This window comes from Triplophysa rosa, linkage group LG20, assembly GCF_024868665.1.
Source record: "Triplophysa rosa linkage group LG20, Trosa_1v2, whole genome shotgun sequence".
NCBI classification, from domain to species: Eukaryota; Metazoa; Chordata; class Actinopteri; order Cypriniformes; family Nemacheilidae; genus Triplophysa; species Triplophysa rosa.
This window is the reverse complement of record NC_079909.1, coordinates 11,311,848-11,331,351: the sequence shown is the minus strand read 5'-3', so window position 1 is coordinate 11,331,351 and position 19,504 is coordinate 11,311,848. Positions and strand designations below refer to the sequence as shown.

At 38.1% G+C, this 19,504-nt stretch overlaps 2 protein-coding genes across 2 annotated transcripts; one reads left to right on the top strand and one right to left on the bottom strand.

Annotated features, from left to right (window-relative positions):
• Window positions 1–2,252: 2,252 nt before the first annotated feature.
• Window positions 2,253–7,483, bottom strand: zgc:113307 (uncharacterized protein LOC553753 homolog). Its single transcript, XM_057362266.1, has 4 exons — window positions 6,962–7,483; window positions 5,948–6,584; window positions 5,438–5,755; window positions 2,253–2,955 (listed from the first exon to the last, which is right to left on the bottom strand). The coding sequence occupies exons 2-4, from the start codon at window positions 6,570–6,572 to the stop codon at window positions 2,804–2,806; spliced, it is 1,095 nt and encodes a 364-aa protein (XP_057218249.1). The 5' UTR covers window positions 6,573–6,584; window positions 6,962–7,483; the 3' UTR covers window positions 2,253–2,803.
• A 6,994-nt stretch (window positions 7,484–14,477) lies between these two features.
• fmoda (fibromodulin a) lies at window positions 14,478–17,772 on the top strand. The gene is made up of 3 exons (XM_057362406.1): window positions 14,478–14,590; window positions 15,336–16,241; window positions 16,932–17,772. The coding sequence occupies exons 2-3, from the start codon at window positions 15,356–15,358 to the stop codon at window positions 17,081–17,083; spliced, it is 1,038 nt and encodes a 345-aa protein (XP_057218389.1). The 5' UTR covers window positions 14,478–14,590; window positions 15,336–15,355; the 3' UTR covers window positions 17,084–17,772.
• The last annotated feature ends 1,732 nt before the right edge of the window (window positions 17,773–19,504 follow it).

Here is a 19,504-nt window from a genome sequence, read left to right as displayed (position 1 = left end):
TTTATTAATTGCTTATTTACTAGATTTATTGTCCAGTAACTATGGTTTGGCACAAAGTGATAACTAATGGACGTACAAGGTTATACCGACCCTGTCTGAGCATTTAATAGAAGATGCACTTTCTCTTTCTTTAGGTGTGATTAATGTTTTTGGCATGTGTTTGACAGATGATATAAGTGTGTATAGTCTTGCCATCTGGTTTGTTTTTATTGTGTGTGTGGGTGTGCACACAACGACACACAGTATGTGTGAAAATCCCAACCACCCTAAAATGTAAAAAAAACTTTGTCATTTCTACTGTAAGTGGGTGGTTCATGGCTTGTGTAACCTGCACAAAGTGATATTTTGCCGCTGCCAAAGAAAATATTACATATACATTGACACTAACTGTGATGCATGACATTAATGTTAAGCAATATAACATGGAAACATTACAATTACATTAACATGACACACAATGTATCTATGAAACCATCCAGCCATGCACTCTTTTGTTTTGCCACCCTGAATGAAATTATGAGGCAGTTTAACAGCGTTGTGAATAGTTTTACCACCCAGCCTTTCAGTTTGAATTAATAAAACCCAGAATGCCAGACTTTTAATGCAGTTGTGGCCACTTAACGTATTTTGATGATGTCTATGGTGGTGGGGGTCTTGTTGATGTAATGCTGTTTTTCTCTCTGACACACAGACAGATCCCCACAAGTACACATTGTAGTTTATGCGAATCTGCTGGGTTTGAGTTAGTCAGACAAAATGTTTGAAAGTGGGCCAATAGAACTCATCTTCACAGAACGTTTAGCCAACGTGTAGCCAGTCTATGCATGTAGAGTTGGTGTAGGTGTACATAACTAAATTGCTAAATGTGAAAATGAATCCACAGACTTTATAGCAGCACTTATCTCACAGAAGGTGGTAATGAAAAACGGCTTCAATTTTAGTAATCGTACGTTTTTCCATTTTGCTTCCTAATATTTCATATTCATAATGGCCCTTTGAGGATGCTGTAGGCCCCAGTAGCACCTCTGGTCCAAAGTTCTGTTTCTTTATGGGACAGTCTTTTCCTTCACCAGAGGTGATGTGTATCTGTCTTATGCCTCTAATGACTCTAACACAACACAGCTATATATTATTCCTTATACCCCATCATTCTCTAATACAAACTTCTTGGCTTGTATCTTTTGCCTGGTTGTCTGTTTTCTTCATATAGCTGGAAGGTTTATAGAAAATGTGTTCCAATAGTGATGTAGGACCGAACCTAACATCATAACTAAAATAAAAATGAAACATTTGGATTTATAGTGACATTTGGATGTATCTGTTTGGTTGTCATTGATAGCCCGTTAGAAGTTATAGGAAAAGTTGTTATGGTTCCTATGATTGTGTATGCGATTGGCTTTCCTTTGTTTATCTGAGATCTTGTTTGCTTTAAGTTCAAGAAGAAAGTGCATTTACAGGTTTATTCTGTTGTCATGGTTCTGCTAATGGGGAATGCAGAGTCCAAACCGAGCTGATTCATGACTGCTGCTTTGCCTCTTCAGACATCTCTGTGAAAGACCCAGAGGGAGTTCAGGCCTCTTGAACACATGGGCCATTAAATCCATGTTTTTAGTCGTTTCTTAGTAAGTGTGTGATCCAGCACTATTATGATTTAATGTCGGAATACTGTGCATTTAAAAACAGCTACTGATTTTGTTTCATTTGAGATGAAAACGTCATGAAAAGTCACTGTAGCTCTTCTTTTTTTAGTCAGCTAATGGGATTGTGATGTCAATATAAAGAGAAGAGGTAGAAAGTAATCTTTTGATCAGCATATCTATAGCTCTATAGTTCCAAACCAATTTGGGGTGAGCATAGGATGGGAAGGGAACGATTTTGAAGATGTCACCATCTTTTCTCAACATTTTTTCTATGTCCACACACACCAACAGTCATATTTATTTTTATTTTCTTATATTCTGTACTAAGCTGGAAAACATTGTGGTATGTTTATTAAACATTAGCTGCTGTGTTTTTTTTCTAGGAATGTTCAAACTTGAAAATACTCAAGATTTGAGTGGGAGGGTCTTACATCTTAAGAATGGGAAACACATGGTGCCAACAGAAAGACTAGTCATTTTTGTGAATGTGTCATGCAGTGTTTTTGGAAATATGAATAATTCAAGATTGCCTCTGCCAAAATACTTGAGTCTTTGTCCAAGTGTGTCCTGATCATTGATCTATGAAAACCACTAGTAATGAATGTCTCAGCCTTGACAGCAGCATTTATTGGCAGTATTCAGATTACTACAGTGTACCAAAAAGAACATTCAAGCATCGTCTTTCAGTACAAAAAGCTTTATATTGTTACTCAAAACTTTATGATTTCTAGGCCATGATAAAAAGCCAGATGTTATAACCTCCTTAAATGATTCTACACTGTAAAAAATACCCATAAGAAACAGTCATATTCTGGCAGCTTGGGTGCCAGAAAAACATTAAATAACATTTTTCGTAAAGTAAAACTACATGTTATTTTACACCTGACTTGTAAATTTGCATTCTATTTCTGTAATTGGACATTTTTTACTGCATTTCAAAAATACGTCAAATTTTGTCAAATAAAACACTAAAATTCTGTCAAATTATTATTATTTTTGAACAGTGTACCTAGTTTTACACATTTCAATTGTGTGTTCAAACAGACACAAAGCTGTTGATTAATAGGAAAATAATTCCATCATCCAAATTGTTATTGCATTGTAAAGATTTTGAAACTGGATTAAAAGGTTAAGTTTATTAAACCATATCCTATATTATTAGATCAAACATAAATGTTATGGATGACTCGTAGACAGAACACCCAATCAGACGGCAGCTTGTGATACTCCAGCATATTACCATCCAGCCTCAGTATCTTCATACGTGAATATGACGTGGGTCCCAGTATCCTGCAGAAGCTGCTCACGTTGAACTCTGGAGGACATAACAAACAGAACTGGTGAATGCTGTATTTTTTTAGTTTTTAAAGGTCCATTGTATGAAATTTAGTGGCATCTAGCGGTGAGGTTGCGAATTGCAACCAACTGCTCACTCCACCCCACCCTTTCAAAGCTCTGCAGTGGCTGACACAGAACAGAAGATGTCGTCACGTTTTCATTTCTTGGCCGAAGGAGATAACGTATTTATGAAACACGTTCTGTAGAGCAGTTTGTCCGTTTAGGGCTACTGTAGAAACAACATGGCGAATTCCATGTAAGGGGACCCGCCGTGTATGTAGATAGAAATAGCTCATTCTAAGGTTATGAAAACATAACGCATCATGTAAGGCCTTTATACACCTCTGAAGACATAGTTATGTATAATATATTGCATTTCTGTCAATAGATCCTCCAAGAAATTACACACTGAACCTTTAAATCATCAAGAAGATTATATTGGATTTCTAATAGATGTGGATTTACCAATCAGTTCGGGTTTGTAACATTTTTCAATCCTCTACACAGAAGCCTAGCAATAATATTGTTAATAATATATTTTTTGGAGCTCTGTGTGAAAACAGGCACACAGTGTCTCCACCCTCAGATGGTTTCTTGACTTTGGAAGGAGGCGAATCAAAACATTCCACTGTTACGTTCTTTCCGTTTGTTTTCTGGTTATCAAGCTGACAGGTTCTTTACACTTTATCCTAACCTCTTTCTCCACACTAATATAACAATCATCTGTTTTCTACTTCTCAGTAGTGGTTTATTAATAATAAGCATATTATACTTCACTATGTGGCAGTCAGAATGTATTAGCTGCTAGACCACTATTCATAGCTTGAGGTTTTGTTATATGGTTAAAAAACAATGAATCAGAACCGCTGCCTGTAAAACCGAATGTCTGCTAAGTTCTCTCAGTAAAGAAGTGTGCTGAAACTGAGCCCGGTGCGCTCCTGAGGAGGGGTGGGGGAACAGAGCGTGCTTTTAGCATATGTGGATTCCTTCTGGAGTGTTTACAGATGTTTCCAAACTTTCTTCCCTCCTCTTTTCTCCCTCCATCATTTTCTCCCACCTCCTCCTTCAGCTAACCTACTTTCTCGGGCTAGCTGGCCCGTATTTTCATCAGACCGAGTGGTTTTCTGCAAACACAGTGTGACAAACCGGTTCGGAGGCTGAGAAAGGGGGAAAGGAAATGCTGAGAGGAGGGGAAGTTTGTTATTTTCCCCCCAAAATCTGTCACATTTTCCATCATTTTTCTCATGGCCCGTCTGGGTCTCCCATTCCAAGGATTATTTCATCGGTCTAAGAACACGGTCTCTTTCTAGAACATTGATGTTTGGGACACAAACATCGTGTCCGTTCTCAGTCAAGTGTCTGGCTCTGTGTTTAGAAACATTTCTGAACATTGCTGATATTCGAAGTCGATGTGAAATGTTTACTTTCTAAATGCATGTGATATTGTGAATAATTCATCGGGTATTCAGAATAAAACTGGCTCTTTCTCTGACATTGCTTTGCTTTTCCACTGATGTCACTTTAGCTGTGCAGACTTATGCATACTGTTGATCAATAGCCACATGGCTGTTTAAACAATATTTGATCAAAATTTCATTCAGTTTTAACTTCTTGAATGGAACACCCACCTGTTATGTATCAACTCCTCATGGATGAAAAGTCCTGCTTTTTATTTTTGAATATTTGTATATACAAATTTCGGATAATTTGTGTGTATTATCTAAATGTAATAAATATTTTTATTCGCTGTTTTTTAATTTTCATATTATTTATTTATGATTCTCAATGAATTATTTGGGCCTTTTTCATCAGGAGCAGTTCGACACATTTTAGTTATGTCATAGATACAAAAACCAAGAGCTTCTTCAGTTATGTCAACATTACTTTTCTCCATTATAAACTTCTTGTCATTTTGAGGATCTGCAGTAAAATTGGCACGTGTGCTCTCCGAATTCTGTTTAAGACACTGATTGAATGTTTTGTTAATGTAAGGGAGAGAATAGCTAAAGCATGGAGTGTTCGTTCTGTGTCTTGTCAAAATTATTCTTTCGTTCGGCATGGCGTGAAACGATCGTTTGGAGTGAGAATTTTCCTCTGTCAAAATGAAATCCAGCAGATGTTTCAGTGCTGTTTTACCAGACTGGTGTTGCAGAACCAGCCCCCTTCCTCACTTCACAATATGTAAGCGCTGGTCCAGCAGCACTTCCAGTTTCATTTTTTTATTTTATTTAAATCTTACATAAATAATAAAATCTTAAATATAGTCATTTAACATTTTTATTTGGTTATAAATGTTCTGCTGAATTCCGTTCAAACACGCAATGTTAAAAAACTGAAACAGGAAGTTCTTTTGGACCAGCGTTGTTTGCGTTTTCTGAAGTGGTCTGTCTTGCAAGTAAACTGTCTTGGTCTGTGGTCTGTCTTGTCTTGTCTTGTAAACACCTCTAACATCCACTCACCTTGGATGTGGTTGACCTCCAGGTAAAGGTACAGAAGGGTTATGGGAACTGTAGGGATTTTGGTCAGCTGGTTATAGGAAAGATCCAGCTCTACCAGAGATGTGAGGTTGAAGGCGTCAGGTTCCAAACCTTCGTTCTTCAGCTTGTTGTGTCCGAGCCGTAGGTATTGGAGTCTGTTGAAACCCTGAAGGCTGTCATCGGTCAGGCCGGTCAGCGAGTTGTTTGACAGGTAAAGCTGCTGGACAGATGGGGGCAGGTTTTTAGGAAAAGTTTCCAGGAAGTTGTGACTGAGATCCAGTAAGTTGAGGGCTCCAAGACCTGGTGAACATTGTGACACATAGACATAACAGAACTGAATTACAGATTCGCTTTTAGTATTTGTTGTTAATGCAGTGTTTTTGGACGATTTTATCTTTTGAAAGACGTGTCTGTATCTTATGCAAGAATGTTATGATATGATATGAGAGATTGTGGTCTTTTATTACAATTATAAAACTATGAAAACAATACCTTTAAAGTCACCCTCCTCAATGGTCTTCAGACGATTGCCTTGTAAAAGAAGTACGGCTAGGCTTCCCAGATTTTGGAAAACGCCCGAGGAAATCTTTTCAATGTGGTTATATGCAAGACGTAGCTGCTTAAGACTGCTGGGAAGTCCAGCCGGCACCTCTGTTAAGCTATTTTTGTTTATGAAGAGATTTACCAAGTTGGTCAGATTGGAGAACAATGCGTTATCGAGTTGCTCACTCAGAAGCTGGTTGCGATCCAAGATCAGCCAACGCAGTTTGGTGGCATTGGCAAACTCTCCGGAGCCGAAGGAAGTGATGTTATTCCCGTGGAGGAAAAGGTACTGTGTACGGGCTGGAAGACCGGTGGGGAGCTGATCAAAGCCCCTGTGCTCACAATAAAGTGCGGTTGGCCACTGAATCGGGCAGTCGCAATCCAGGGGACAGCTTTGGGAATTTACTGCTCGAAACCATCCTGGTTCCATCCGATCTTTTAACGTCAACACACTTGGCTCTCCCAAAAAACGATTTATCCAGAGAGGCACACCTCCATAGTCATCCAAATCCACTGTGGAGGCCCAAGCTGGCCCAAACACAGAAAGTACCAGAAGAATTGACCTGATATCCATTCGTCTGCCTGCCTGAATTAAACAAAAACAGTCTACGATGACATCATGAAGCCGTTTTGTCATCGTGCAATTTATAAAAGCTCTCACACGTGCTGTTTAGACAATAATAATTCAAGTAGGAAAATGTTTTTTAAACCTAGCCAGAACTGCAGCAATGCCAAGATGATTTTATATAATTGCTTACTGTATGTGTTAATAATAGGTTTTCTGTTTCATGATTTACATTAATAATGTACATGCACTTAAGTTATGTAACCGTTCTGTTGTTTGTGCTCAAAAAGTTAAACAGAGTTGTTTAATAAAATACAAGAGGCTATACTGCTCACAATGAAAGAGGCTATATTGTCACAATGAAACATCTTTATCATATGTAAAAGGAATGTGCATACCTTTCTTCTTCCACAGCCAGTTTTAGTTAGCAGTGTCTGGAGCGGAAGATTTGTCGAGACGATCCGTATGGCAGTTTACACAGGACACTGCATGGCGTCTGTGGAGATAACCTGAGGAGTTGTACCCAGCTACTGCAACATTCCTCACTCAGCGATGGCCAGTGCCCCAGTGCTTTCCTTTACTTTCCATTCATACACTTACTCGAACTCGTTTTTTTCCAACTCGGAAGCTTATGGTTGGAGTCTAACCACACTGCACAGCATTTGTTAGAAACATGTGTGCTGGCGATGTAAAAGGGTAATCTTTACAGACAATGCTGTTGTGATTTAAGCCCTGTTCATCTTAAAGGAATAGTTCACTCAAAAATGAAAAGTTTGAATTGTATTTCTTTGAAAGGGAAAAAAAATCACGTTTGTAGTCACATTAAAGTGATAATGAGAATTCTGTCGTTATTTACATGCCCTCTTGTCATTTCAAAGCTGTACGACTTTCTTCTGCAGAACACAAAAGAAGATATTTCGAAAGAATGTTGATAACCGAACAACGGTGGTACCCATTCACTTCTATTGTATGGGCACAAAACCAATGCAAGTGAATAAGTACCACTATTGTTCGGTTACCAACATTCTTCAAAATATCTTCTTTTGTGTTCTGCAGAAGTCTTACAGATTTGAAATGGCAAGAAAGTGAGTAAATTAAAGTCATTTTTGGGTGAACTATCCCTTTAAATGCACACCAAATAATGTCCTTAACATGTATTAAGACTTCCTTGAAAAACTTGATGTGTTCAGCTGATTAAGAATCATATATTATGCATATATACTAGGGCTGAAACGATTCCTCGAGTAATTCGAATACAAAAAATCATAGAGGCAAATTTTGCCTCGTTTAATCCACTTAACTACAGTACACACGGAGCACTGCGTTCCCCCACGGACCGTTATTACTGACGCACAGCCCGCTAAATGTTACAGGGCTCTCAAGTCTCACGCATTCACCGTGAGACACACGCATTTTAGTCTGTTCACACGTATTTCTCATGCTGATTAATAAATGATAGCTTATTGAAATGGTGAACTGCTATTTTACTTAGTTTTAGTCTATTTCGAGTGAAACTTGTTTTCCGGCTGCATTGAGTCCATCAAACTAGATGCGGACTTACGTTAGTGGACGCCGAATCCTGTTATTTACACGTGTCGTCTGTCTGTTCTGCGTGTCTGAGTGAATGAACTGCACAGTTTAACGTGCTACACGCGTGATGCTCATGAATTTGTCTGCGTCTGCGCTTTATGAGGACATGAACACATGAACTTCATCTCCAGAGTTGCTCTGAGAGTTTATTTCAGAACATTTTACGGAGTGAAGGTAACACACTAAAAAATAAGCGTCTTCCGACGACCTGCCAAAATAAAAGTCCGGTTAACTCAGTATTTTTATGTGGACGAATATATTACTATTTAATAGTAAAAAAGAAACTAAAACTAATTTAGATAAACTAAATGCATCATGCATAAGCTGAAGTTAGTTGTTTATCTTTGAAATTATTCTTTCTATTTTTATTAATGTTTCTTATTTATACATTTGTATTAGGCCTATATTGCATTTTAAATGTAATATGTCAATGGAATGTACTAAATGGGTTTAGTTTTCACAGATATTAATGTATGCAATTTCAGCAATAAATGTTATTTTTTCTAAAAAGGAAACAAATTAGATGTTCATTTTAAGAGACCTGTCTTGTTTTCTCTTGTATATTTAGAGTTGCTCTTTAATAAAGAAAAAGTACTTATTATCCGAATACCCGATTAATCGATGGAAAAATCAGTAGAATACTCGATTACTAAAATAATCGATAGCTGCAGCCCTAATATATACATAAACAGCCCCGAGGACGCTAACTGATGACCTGTAATTGCACGTCATCGAGTCTGTGAGAAAAGGGAGTATGTTTAACTGTATATTATTTTGTCTCTGCAAACATGCTCCATAACATCTCAAGGAGAGAGCTTGATTACAGTTACACATCTGGAGGGAACCTGGGGAGCCAAACAGACCCTGTTTGTCTGAATGTGTGTGATACAGGATGAAACCAAGAGGAGAGAAAAGAAAAGAGGGAGAGAGAGAGAGTACTTCAGAGTTTCATTCCAGACACGTCAAAACCCCTCCATGGTGATGAGACAATGTTTTGGTCTATGGAGGTTTGATGTCAGAGTGCCCCCTAGCACTCAAGTGAACCATAACAATCACAAAACCAACATTCTGTGAAAAGGTGTCTCTTAGGTGTAGTGGAATATTGATATATTTTTAAATGATAGAATATTTAGAAATATGAAATGTAAGTTATGTTACAGTTATATTATTATTATTATTACATTTGGTTTAAGATACACAGGTGTCCTGCAAAACCACAGCTGTTCCACAAAGTTTAACAACTAACAAGTGTCGGTTTACTTTTTTACATTTTTGTTTTCTTAAAAAAATATGTGATATTCAGTAAGCTATAGTTGTGAGAGTGGGTTGTAGAGTTTGCATCATATAGATTCATATTTTGTCTTGCAGTCTTTAGCCTGAGGCCATTTACAAGATTAAAAAATCTTCCCAGAGTCTTTTGAGATCTTTTTGAAGGCTAGACAGGTAACTTTTCATAAACACTGACTTCACTCTGAAAGTATTTCTTTGAGTCTGGACTGTTTTAGGGGTTGTCTGTGTTATTCTGTTCCCTGAAACCCAGGAGTGTGCCACTGGCTGCCGAATTTCTTTTCCATATGAACAGAAGGAAATTAAGATCCTTCAGTAGTTTTTTAAATTTTACTTTAGGACCTGACAGGCAGTCTTGCCAGAGACTCTGTACACCTTCATCAACAACAAAATCAACCCTTGTAGACAAGCTAGTTTTGCTGTTACATTTCATTATTGCTGTTACAGATCCTATAGAGTTACATCTTAAAGGAACAGTTCACCCAAAATAAAAATTCTGTCATCATTTACTCACCCAAGTTGTTCCAAATCTGTATAAATCTCATTGTTTTGCTGAACCCAAAGGAGATATTTAGAAGAATGTTAGCAATTTTCAGTTCTGGCGCACTATTGACTATAGTAAGAACATATAAAAATGGTAGTTAAAGGTGCCTTAGAACTGTTTTGCATTCCAACATTCTTCAAAATATATTCTTTTGAGTTCAACAGAACAAAGACACATATACAGGTTTGGAACAACTTGAGAGTGTGTAAATGGTGACAGAATATTCCTTTTTGGGTAAACGCTTTAAGCGTTTGGATCTCATTCAGCGAGATATTCATACTCCTCTATACCCATGTTCTTAACTTCCAGTACTGCTTCAGCTTTCATTCTGTCTCAGTCAGCATAAATTCTTCCAGTCCGAACACTGCTTACATGTGTATAGTGTGTTTGTGTTTGCATTTTTATGAGTATATGCTGATGTTGCATGTCCTGTTTCTCTCTTGGCACATTATGACTGAACGCTTTGTGCCACTTTTGTGGTTTGCCGTCTGCAGCAGCAACCATGCCAAGCCATGCGTACATAACGGCAAGGACGGAGAAGATTGTTTTGCCAGACCTCCTGAAAATATAATATGTAAGGAACTTGTACATCTTTTGTTTTTGCTCTAAACTGCATGTATCATTTTGATATCTCTAGTATTATCAAGCTTCCAGCCAGTATGGCCAAAGTATTTCTTGGTGAGATCGTCTGACTTTGAATGTGAGTGATGTCTCAGCTCACATGTTTTTCCCTAAACCGATAACTAGAGGGAGCTGTATCTCTATCATCACTCTCTATCATGACACAAAGAGTGTCATGACTGTGTTCTGGTGAAATAATCCATACTACAGTTAGACCAATTAAAAATGACTTCTGTCAGGATCACTACTGTCAAAGATTTAAACAATAGCAATATTTAAGGTTGGCAGAATGAAACTGTTCTGTGCAAACTCTCTGCCTGTCCATGCAGCCTTCCACGAACAGAGCAGGAGTGCAACAATAATAATATCCCCTTCAAAACAGGGATATACATCCCTTGCGTAATAGTGATATGCAAAATTAATATACTAAAAGGACATCATCAGTCAGGATTTGGGGATGGCGGTGGGTTTTTTGAAAGTGACATGATTAAAGGGGTCATACGACGCGAATAAGTGTTTTTATGTGTCTTTGGGGCATTATAAGTTGCCCATGCATGTATTAGACACATAAAATTGCAAAAATTAAAGTGTCGGAACAAAAGATGCATTGTATCTAAAAGTAATGCTCACCCAAGCCTGCATGAAAGGCCTCGTGTAACCACACCCCCACAAATCTACCTCAGTTTGTGGTATGATTTGACTAAGACCGCCCAAATGTATACGCAAGTAGGGTGGGCGTACCTGTCAGTACAATTGCTTTGAACCTGATGTTTCAAATATGGTAAGAGGCGTTACATTTCCGTCACACGCTTGCAGTATTCGACCAATCACTACGCACTGGTTTACTGGCCAATCATAGCACACCTCGCTTTTCAGAGCGATGAGCTTTGTAAAAAATCAGCGCGTTTCAGAGAGGCGGGGCAAAGAGGAGATCCAAACATGCACGGTATGTGGAAAATACAGCGTTTATGAACCTTAAATCGTGTATACACCAGTGGACGATCCGTGACTCCTCTTCCGGGGAAGCAGTAATGCGAAGCTCGGCAAACCATACATTTAGCCCGTCATGTGTGTGGCGCGTCATTTCAAAATACGTGCCTGCTGCAGACGCGTCGAAAGGGTTCTTAATAAAAGAGATGCTGGCGTTTGCTAGATACTGGCTTAGTCTCATGTGTAATCAGAGTTAAGTGTTAACGCAGTGTCTTCTCAACTCGAGCGTCTCTTTTATCATAAACCCTTTCGACGCGTCTGCAGCAGGCACGTATTTTGACATGATGCGCGAGGCACATAGGTTCATGTGAAGCGCTGAACACGTATTCCTGCTTCCCCTGAAAAGGAGGCACCGATCGCCACTGGTATACACATTGCATTACATATAAAACAAATGGTACTATTCGTTTTAGCCGTGTCATATGACCCCTTTAAAACGCTGTAGAAGAGCAATAAGAAGGCAACTTAAATAGGACACAGTCTTTGAGGCCATCCACACGGAGATGCGTTTAGCTGTATACGTCAAGATTTTGTATCGTATCGGCATTTCGTCCACACGGATCCGGTGTTTTGGGAGCTTGAACCCCGCTGTTTTTTTTAAACCGGGTCCTAGAGTGGATAAATCTGAAAACGCCCACCCTTATGATTTCGTTTGTACAGCTGCTCCGTATATTTTCTAAAACGATGATGTCATCACCCCAGCGCGCAAAGTTTATGCGCATGCTCCAAATCTTCTCCGTTTTTAGTGCATCTCTGTGGCAGAATTACAGCGCCACACATTGACTTGGCATGTATACTACATCGTTTTGAGTCGGTTTAGCGATTTCGTGTACGCAGATATTTCTTGAGCCGACGCTGTGAAAATGGAAAAGAAAGATTGGGTAGGGACCGCTCTGGCTTCGTGTGGATGTGGCCAAGTATATGTTGTTTCACTATTGGTTGACACTGATTAGCTGCACCTGATGACATCAGCTGAGCAAGCTTGACTAACGTGCCTGCCAGAACTGAAGCTATACGCTTGATATTTTACTGATGTGCCATTATAATTTATAATCTGCCATCTTCTAGGCACAAGTGAAATGTTTGGACACATAGTACTCATTTATTTATAGTTTACAGTCGGGGCAGTCACTCAAGATAATGTGAGACAACACGTCTGTGTTGAGAGTGATTCAAGTCACCTGTGTTTTTCGACCTCTATGCGCTAAATCACACTAAAGTTCAAAGAGCTTCAGTCTCATACCTGAAGAGATCAGTAGGAGAGGCGACAAGGATGTCAGGAATGTAAAGTGTTTCCTGATGCTGAGTTCATCTCCCTCTGGGATAAGCCCCAGTGCATTCTGGGTATTAGGTTAGGGTAAAAACAAAAAACATGAGTGATAAAGTGATAAAACCAACCAATGTTCTGAAGCAATATGGTAACTGAAATATAAGAAAAACTGACCAGACCTACATTACACTCCAAGTTGTATTACGTTGTGTATGTGACAAATAAGTGAACTGAACTGAGTAAAAATAAATGTACTGATTTGATTGTGTACACTTTTCTGTCTATCATCTGTTTATCTAAAAAACACTGTGTTGTGTCTACCCATGGTTGGGTAAAATGTGGACAAACCCAACAGCTGGTTTAAATGAACCTAAAGTAAGACAATCCAACCAAGGTTAAGTTGACCATATTTAACCCATATTATTTGATATATCGTGAAATAATTGAAGCTATCCAGCTAACCATATGTTACGACAATACAATTCTTAAGAGAAAACATTTTTATTCACATTCTATTTACAGTTTTTAAGCATTTTTTTTCTCATTGACCACTAATCTTAAAGGAGTCCTTCACTTCAAAATTTGTCCCCATTGACTTTGAATTACTATGGAAAGTCAATAGGGGCAAATTTTGAAGTGAACTACTCCTTTAAACTGCATTCAATTACACCATTACTCAAACTGCATTTGGACGATTGTTTGCATGCTTTAATGAAGTTTCTGTATTATGATCTTTGAATCGTTACTTTAAAGCAGGCCAGATTGTAGAATTACCTAAAAGTGAACTACAGCGTTTGCTCACTACAACCATTATGAATATGATGTGCCCCATCCCTGGACATCTTCAAAACATAAAGAAAAATGTTGACATCCCCTAAGACCTGTAGCTGTAATGGTATATTCAGGCCTGGAGCTGGAGCTGTCAGATCATGTAGCCGTCAGGCTTTATGTCTTGTCCGAAGCACAGCACCTCTATAGCATACGATAGATCTGCTTACCTTAAACCAGCTGGCTCCAAGCAGGCATCAAAAATCACAAAGAAAGGCCTCTCAGGAGGTAGAAGACCCTAGCATTCATCACGATGAGTGCCTGGAGATACATGGACAGAAGATATGAAAAAAAAGTTTATTTACTGTTATTTACTACATGTACTGTTTGTTAAGTGAAGACCAGACGTTCACAATCAAATCTGTCTCATTAAAAAACAGATAAACATTTAACAAAGATAGCATTAAAAGTTACCACATTCCATTTTTTTTCTTTTCTAATAGAAATGATCTAAGGTGCTGCCACATCTTAACCAGGCAAGGGAAAAAAGCTGTACTGTTACTCAAGCTTGTCTTTTGGACGGACCAAAAGAAGACTCTGTATGAGTTGTGCGTACATCCCCCGATGCACTGTTGTGTTGATAGGTCTGTCTCATGATGAGGGACACTTTCTCCTTGATGAGAAAAGCTTGATGTTTGCAGAAGCAGATGTTCCTAACATGTTCCACAGCTGGGAGTGATCGAGACCAGCCATTCAGTGCTGGTGAAAAATGGACTTGAGATTGAGAGAAGAAAGTCCTCTGTAATTGGATGGGGTTTCAGTGGGGGCTTTTGGAGGGTGGAGGAAAAATGCTTGCAGGGGAGAGGGTATAGTTGCAGACTTTGCCAAACCGACTCCATATTGCTACAGAGACTCGCAGTGGGACAAAGAGACGGGGTGTGCCTTCACATTGATCAGGTAGGTGTGATTGCCAAATCTTTAATGGAAGACTTGGTTACTGTTGGAGTTGATTATTTATTTATTCATTCATTTATGAAATATTGCATCTTGCATCATTTGGAGACTTTGGAAAAACTCACAGTGTTGTTTACTCTTCAACATTTTCTTTGCGGTGATGTGAGATTTTTCTTAAGGTTTTGAGTTATTATATAACACCGCTCTCTTTCTATATATTCTATACACATATGATTTCTGTTTTATACAATTCATACTAATCTTTAGTTATACTGTTCTTTTGTTTTATTCTGTGTAAGGGACCATTCCCCTCCCCGTTCTGTTTCTATTTAATCTATTCTTTCAATACTTCATTGCTGGTCTCCGCTGGTTTGTCTTAAGAGTTTTTGGGCCCATATTAGCTGCTCAGTCCTGCTAAATTTAAAGGAGTTTTGAACATTCCTCAGTTGGTTTAAGCCATTTTTTTAAGTTATTAAAAATAAAAAATTCTGTCATCATTTATTCACCATCATGTCTTTCAAAACCTGTAGATGATTCTTTCATCTGTGGAACACAAAAGAAGATATTTTGAGAAATGTTTTGTGTTTATTCAGCGGAACTCAATGGGGTCCAATCTTGTTTGGTTACCAACATTCTTCAAAATATCTTCTTTTGTGTTCTGCAGAAGAAAGAAAGGTTATCAACAGAATGTTCATATTCCCTTCCCCATTAGAAATCCATGAATATTAAAGTGTACATCTGTCTATAGAGTCTCCTCTCTCTGTTACAATGAGGCCAATTGCTCTCCTGTTGGCATTGGGACTCGTGAACTTCACGCTGGCTCAGAACAGAGATCCCTTCCATTGGCTTGCCTCTTTGCACAGTCCTGGTTATGCCTCTCTTCAGGCCGACAACACCGGTGGAGAATGTCCAGAGGAGTGTGACTGCCCTCCAACCTTCCCAGTGGCCATGTACTGTGACAACCGCGACATGAAAAAAATGCCGTACATCCCGTCTCGGATGAAGTATGTGTACCTGCAACACAATCAGATCACCTCTGTCCCAGACAACGTTTTCGGTAATGCCACCAACCTGGTGTGGATTATGCTGCACGAGAACCATATCAACTCTGTGGGCAAGAATGCGTTTTCTAAACTGGCCAACTTGGATCGCCTGTACCTGAGCAACAACAACCTAACCGAGGTGCCGTCCAACCTACCACGCTCCCTGCGTGACCTTCATCTCAATCACAACAGCATCACCAAAGTGTCCCCCAGTGCTTTTGAGGGGATGGAGAATTTGACCATTCTTCTGCTCCATAACAACGGCCTGCAGGAAATCAGCGGGAGCTTGAAAGGCCTCAAGTCTTTAACTCTGCTGGACGTGAGCAGTAATCAGCTGAAGAAGGTTCCAGATGGTCTTCCCGAGATGCTTCACCAACTCTACCTAGAGTCAAACTCAATCGACGCAATCCCTGCTGACTTTCTCAGCCAATTCACCAACCTGCAGTACGTCCGGTTCTCTCACAATGCGCTGACAGACAAAGGCATCCCCCAAAACACCTTTAACATCAGCGGTCTGGTGGAGCTCGATTTGTCTTTTAACAAGCTGGAGAGGATTCCTGTTGTTAGTAGCAGTCTGCAGCATCTCTATCTCCAGGCAAATCAGATCAAAGGTATGTTTATGTTTTTATTACTATTTCTATCTACACACACCGCAGGTCCCCTTACATGGAATTCGCCATGTTGGTTCCTTCAGGTATCTGTACTTTATCAGTCTATTTGCCTTGGAAATGTTTTACTTCTAAACCGTATATCGTGCTTTTTACTCCACTACATTTCATATATATATATTTTTACATTTTAAAATATCTTTTTACTTAAGTACATTTAAACTCTTACTTAAAATGCATACCTTTGTTTGTTCTTGTATTTTGTATTAAAAAGTAAATTTTTGAGTGAAAATACTTAAGTAAAAGGAATAAAGATTTTTTACTGTGCATAGCTAAGTATTAAAGGTAATAAACAACATGCATTTAAACTGTTATGTAGTAGAAATGATGATACACGCTTTATTATTTATTAAAGAAAAAAAAGGCAAAAGTACAAACACTGTGATAAAGTACAGATGTACTTGAGAGTAAAATGCTTAAGCATGGTCCCCGCATTAAAAGATAAAGATTTTTAGAAGAATTCCTTTACAAGCTGACAATTTAACTACATTTTTTCAACATATACTGAGCAAAATGTATTAAAATGAATGTTTAAAACAATACGTTATAGGGAACATTTGTGGAAAAATGAGTGACCCCTAACAAAAATGTTAAAATTGTGTATACTTGTGAAATTTATTTTTTCTTTGTCAGAGTTTACATTGGGCAGTTTCTGCAGTGTGGTGGACATTATGAACTTTTCCAAGCTGAAAGTCCTGCGGCTGGAGGGAAATGAAATCAGTGCTGGAGACATGCCCACTGAAGCTGCCCTGTGCCTGCGCCTTGCTTCTGATATCGCCCTGTAATGTCACTTGTCATCCAGTAGGGGGCTCTATTGTGTTCCTCCATCATTTAACATCACAAAGTAGCATGACTTTGAGGTTTCTTTTTAACCTGAATTTAAAGTGCTTCAGGATTTTGTATAAGAGGAATGTAATTTCCTGTGGACTTCGAAGAGACACACAAATTCTAAAATGGGAAAAAATGAACAAATTGAGAGATTTTGAGATTTTATAGGAAATTAAAATCCACTGTAAAGGTATGCAAAGCCTGCAAAGTCGAATATGATTTTTTGCTTTATTTTATGTGTAAGTTTATAAGACAACAAGCACTACAATGGAAATTGCAGTCTGCTTTACATTTGATTTACTGTAGGTGTTTACAGCGTGGGTTCAGATCTGTTCAGGAAACAAGTTTGAACAGTGCTGTGAGTATTTATTCTACCTATGAAGCAGAAGTAGGAACTGAACACAGAAGGTTTTTACTTGACTTACTAACTGATTCTATAATGTTATGATCATTATAGAGCAAGATATTTTCTGCTTTTCATTGTTTTAAAACTAATGCAGTTTAAAATGTGTAATCTCTATTTTAAACATGTGAAAAAGATAAACACTGAATTGTTTTTTGTAATCAGTTTAATGCATGTTGTATGTTAAAAGCCTAATGTCCCGGTGTTTAAATATACCCGAAGATCTTTCATACGTATGCCTCAATAAAGCTAACATATTTTATTTTCTAAAATGCGTTTTTGTGAACAAAACAAATCATGTCTCACAAGAACAAACCTTTGATCATTTTATATTTGAATTGGCTTGGCCTAGAAAATGCCTAGAAAATAAACAATTTGTTAGTCCAAACCAGAAAATCTAAACACAGACATACTCATGGTTCCCCCATTTCCTAAATTAAACATTTATTTAATTAAAATCTCAATGTGTCCTGAAAAATCAGCACATGCTATAGTGCTGATATATTCTTGCATGAAGAACATTTTTCTGAGAACAAGGAGTCAAGGAAATAACCTTCATAAAAAGGTTTGCAGTTAAGAAAGTGTAACTTTCGTGCTCTCCTAAATTATGACATCAATCAGTTACCTATTAATGTAACACAATTTGCAAGTTTCCTAAGAAAACAGTCATGTGTTTTAGCAGCCTGAGATATTTATACATTACACATCACATGTGGAAACATGTTTAAGCGACTTGTGACAGTGTGATTATGACGTCCTAGTGTGACATGTGAACAATTATGTTAACAACTCATAACTGCATATTAAGTGTGTCATCCCGCAGGAGTTAAAATGTAGATGACAAGTGACACTGACTTTACCAACTGCACTCCCTTTATTGGTAATACAGTATCCACCCCTTCATGATCTCAATAATCTAATGTGGAAACAAATACTGGGTGCAAATCCTTTTAAGGGTGCTGATGTTATTTTCTATAAAAGGTCATGAGGACTTGCATTGGGAACAATTTTCAAAATGTAAAAGATATTTTTTTAAAGTAGATGACTGCTAAGTAGACTAGATAGTTACCTTAACAGAAAATATCAAACACATTACAATACCCCAGAGAAAGATATCATATTTTTAGCCCAAACAATCTTTTTATGAGAGATTATTTATGTGACTCACTGAATCATTGGAATTAAAATGCAGATGTCAAATGAACTCATCTGAATAAAGCAAAGCATTATCTGTTTCAGCTCTTTCATACATTCAGTGTGATCACATAGTCACGGCCATTGAAGATGTTGTTGTTTTTTACCTGTAATTACCCGATAAGCACTTTAATGACAGTCCTGATAGTTTGGGCCAATAACATCATGTTGTGGTACACATCCCGTGACCTATACTTACAAAAGCTTCATGTGTGCTAGTAAACTATTATAATCTGCCGGTTAGTACATTAGCAACCACTTAGAAGTCTAGATTCAGTACAGATGTTGAGGTTATGATTGTTGCTTTTTATTTTAGTTCCCTTATTTGCGACTTATAGATGTTTAAATCAATCTGTTAGGTTAATAGTTAATGTTGCCTATTGTGCTCAAAGCTCTCATGTTTGCTCTCCATCACTCTGTGTACGGCTATTGAGAAAAGTCTGTGGAATGTCAATAAGGGATTTGGAATCTATACTTTAGCAGCTAAAAAAACAGGGAAGTGATTAGTTCCCAGAATCTTTCATCCATTTCTTGTGTCCTGATATTTCGCTTGTTTACTCCGATAATGTATCAAGAGCCTTGCACATCAATTGAAGCATGTCAACTTTCCACCATTTTGATTGATCAACTAAACAGCAGAATGTGTGAATTGTGTGGAGCTTAGCTTGATCAGTGGCACATGATGAACAAATTTTTTTGAAAACAATGTTTTATTACTACTATGAATTGAACTTTGATTTAACCATGAAACGTGTTCTTCTATCATGTCCTATTAGAAAAC

Bases quoted from the DNA above. Each gene is read 5' to 3' on its own strand.
- zgc:113307 (XM_057362266.1), bottom strand. From the start codon at position 6,572: ATGGATATCAGGTCAATTCTTCTGGTACTTTCTGTGTTTGGGCCAGCT. The intron at 5,756-5,947 runs GTATTGTTTTCA...AATGTTCACCAG, and splicing joins TGAGGAGGGTGACTTTAAAG to GTCTTGGAGCCCTCAACTTA. The intron at 2,956-5,437 runs GTGAGTGGATGT...TATGTCCTCCAG, and splicing joins GGAGGTCAACCACATCCAAG to AGTTCAACGTGAGCAGCTTC.
- fmoda (XM_057362406.1), top strand. From the start codon at position 15,356: ATGAGGCCAATTGCTCTCCTGTTGGCATTGGGACTCGTGAACTTCACG. The intron at 16,242-16,931 runs GTATGTTTATGT...TTTCTTTGTCAG, and splicing joins CCAGGCAAATCAGATCAAAG to AGTTTACATTGGGCAGTTTC.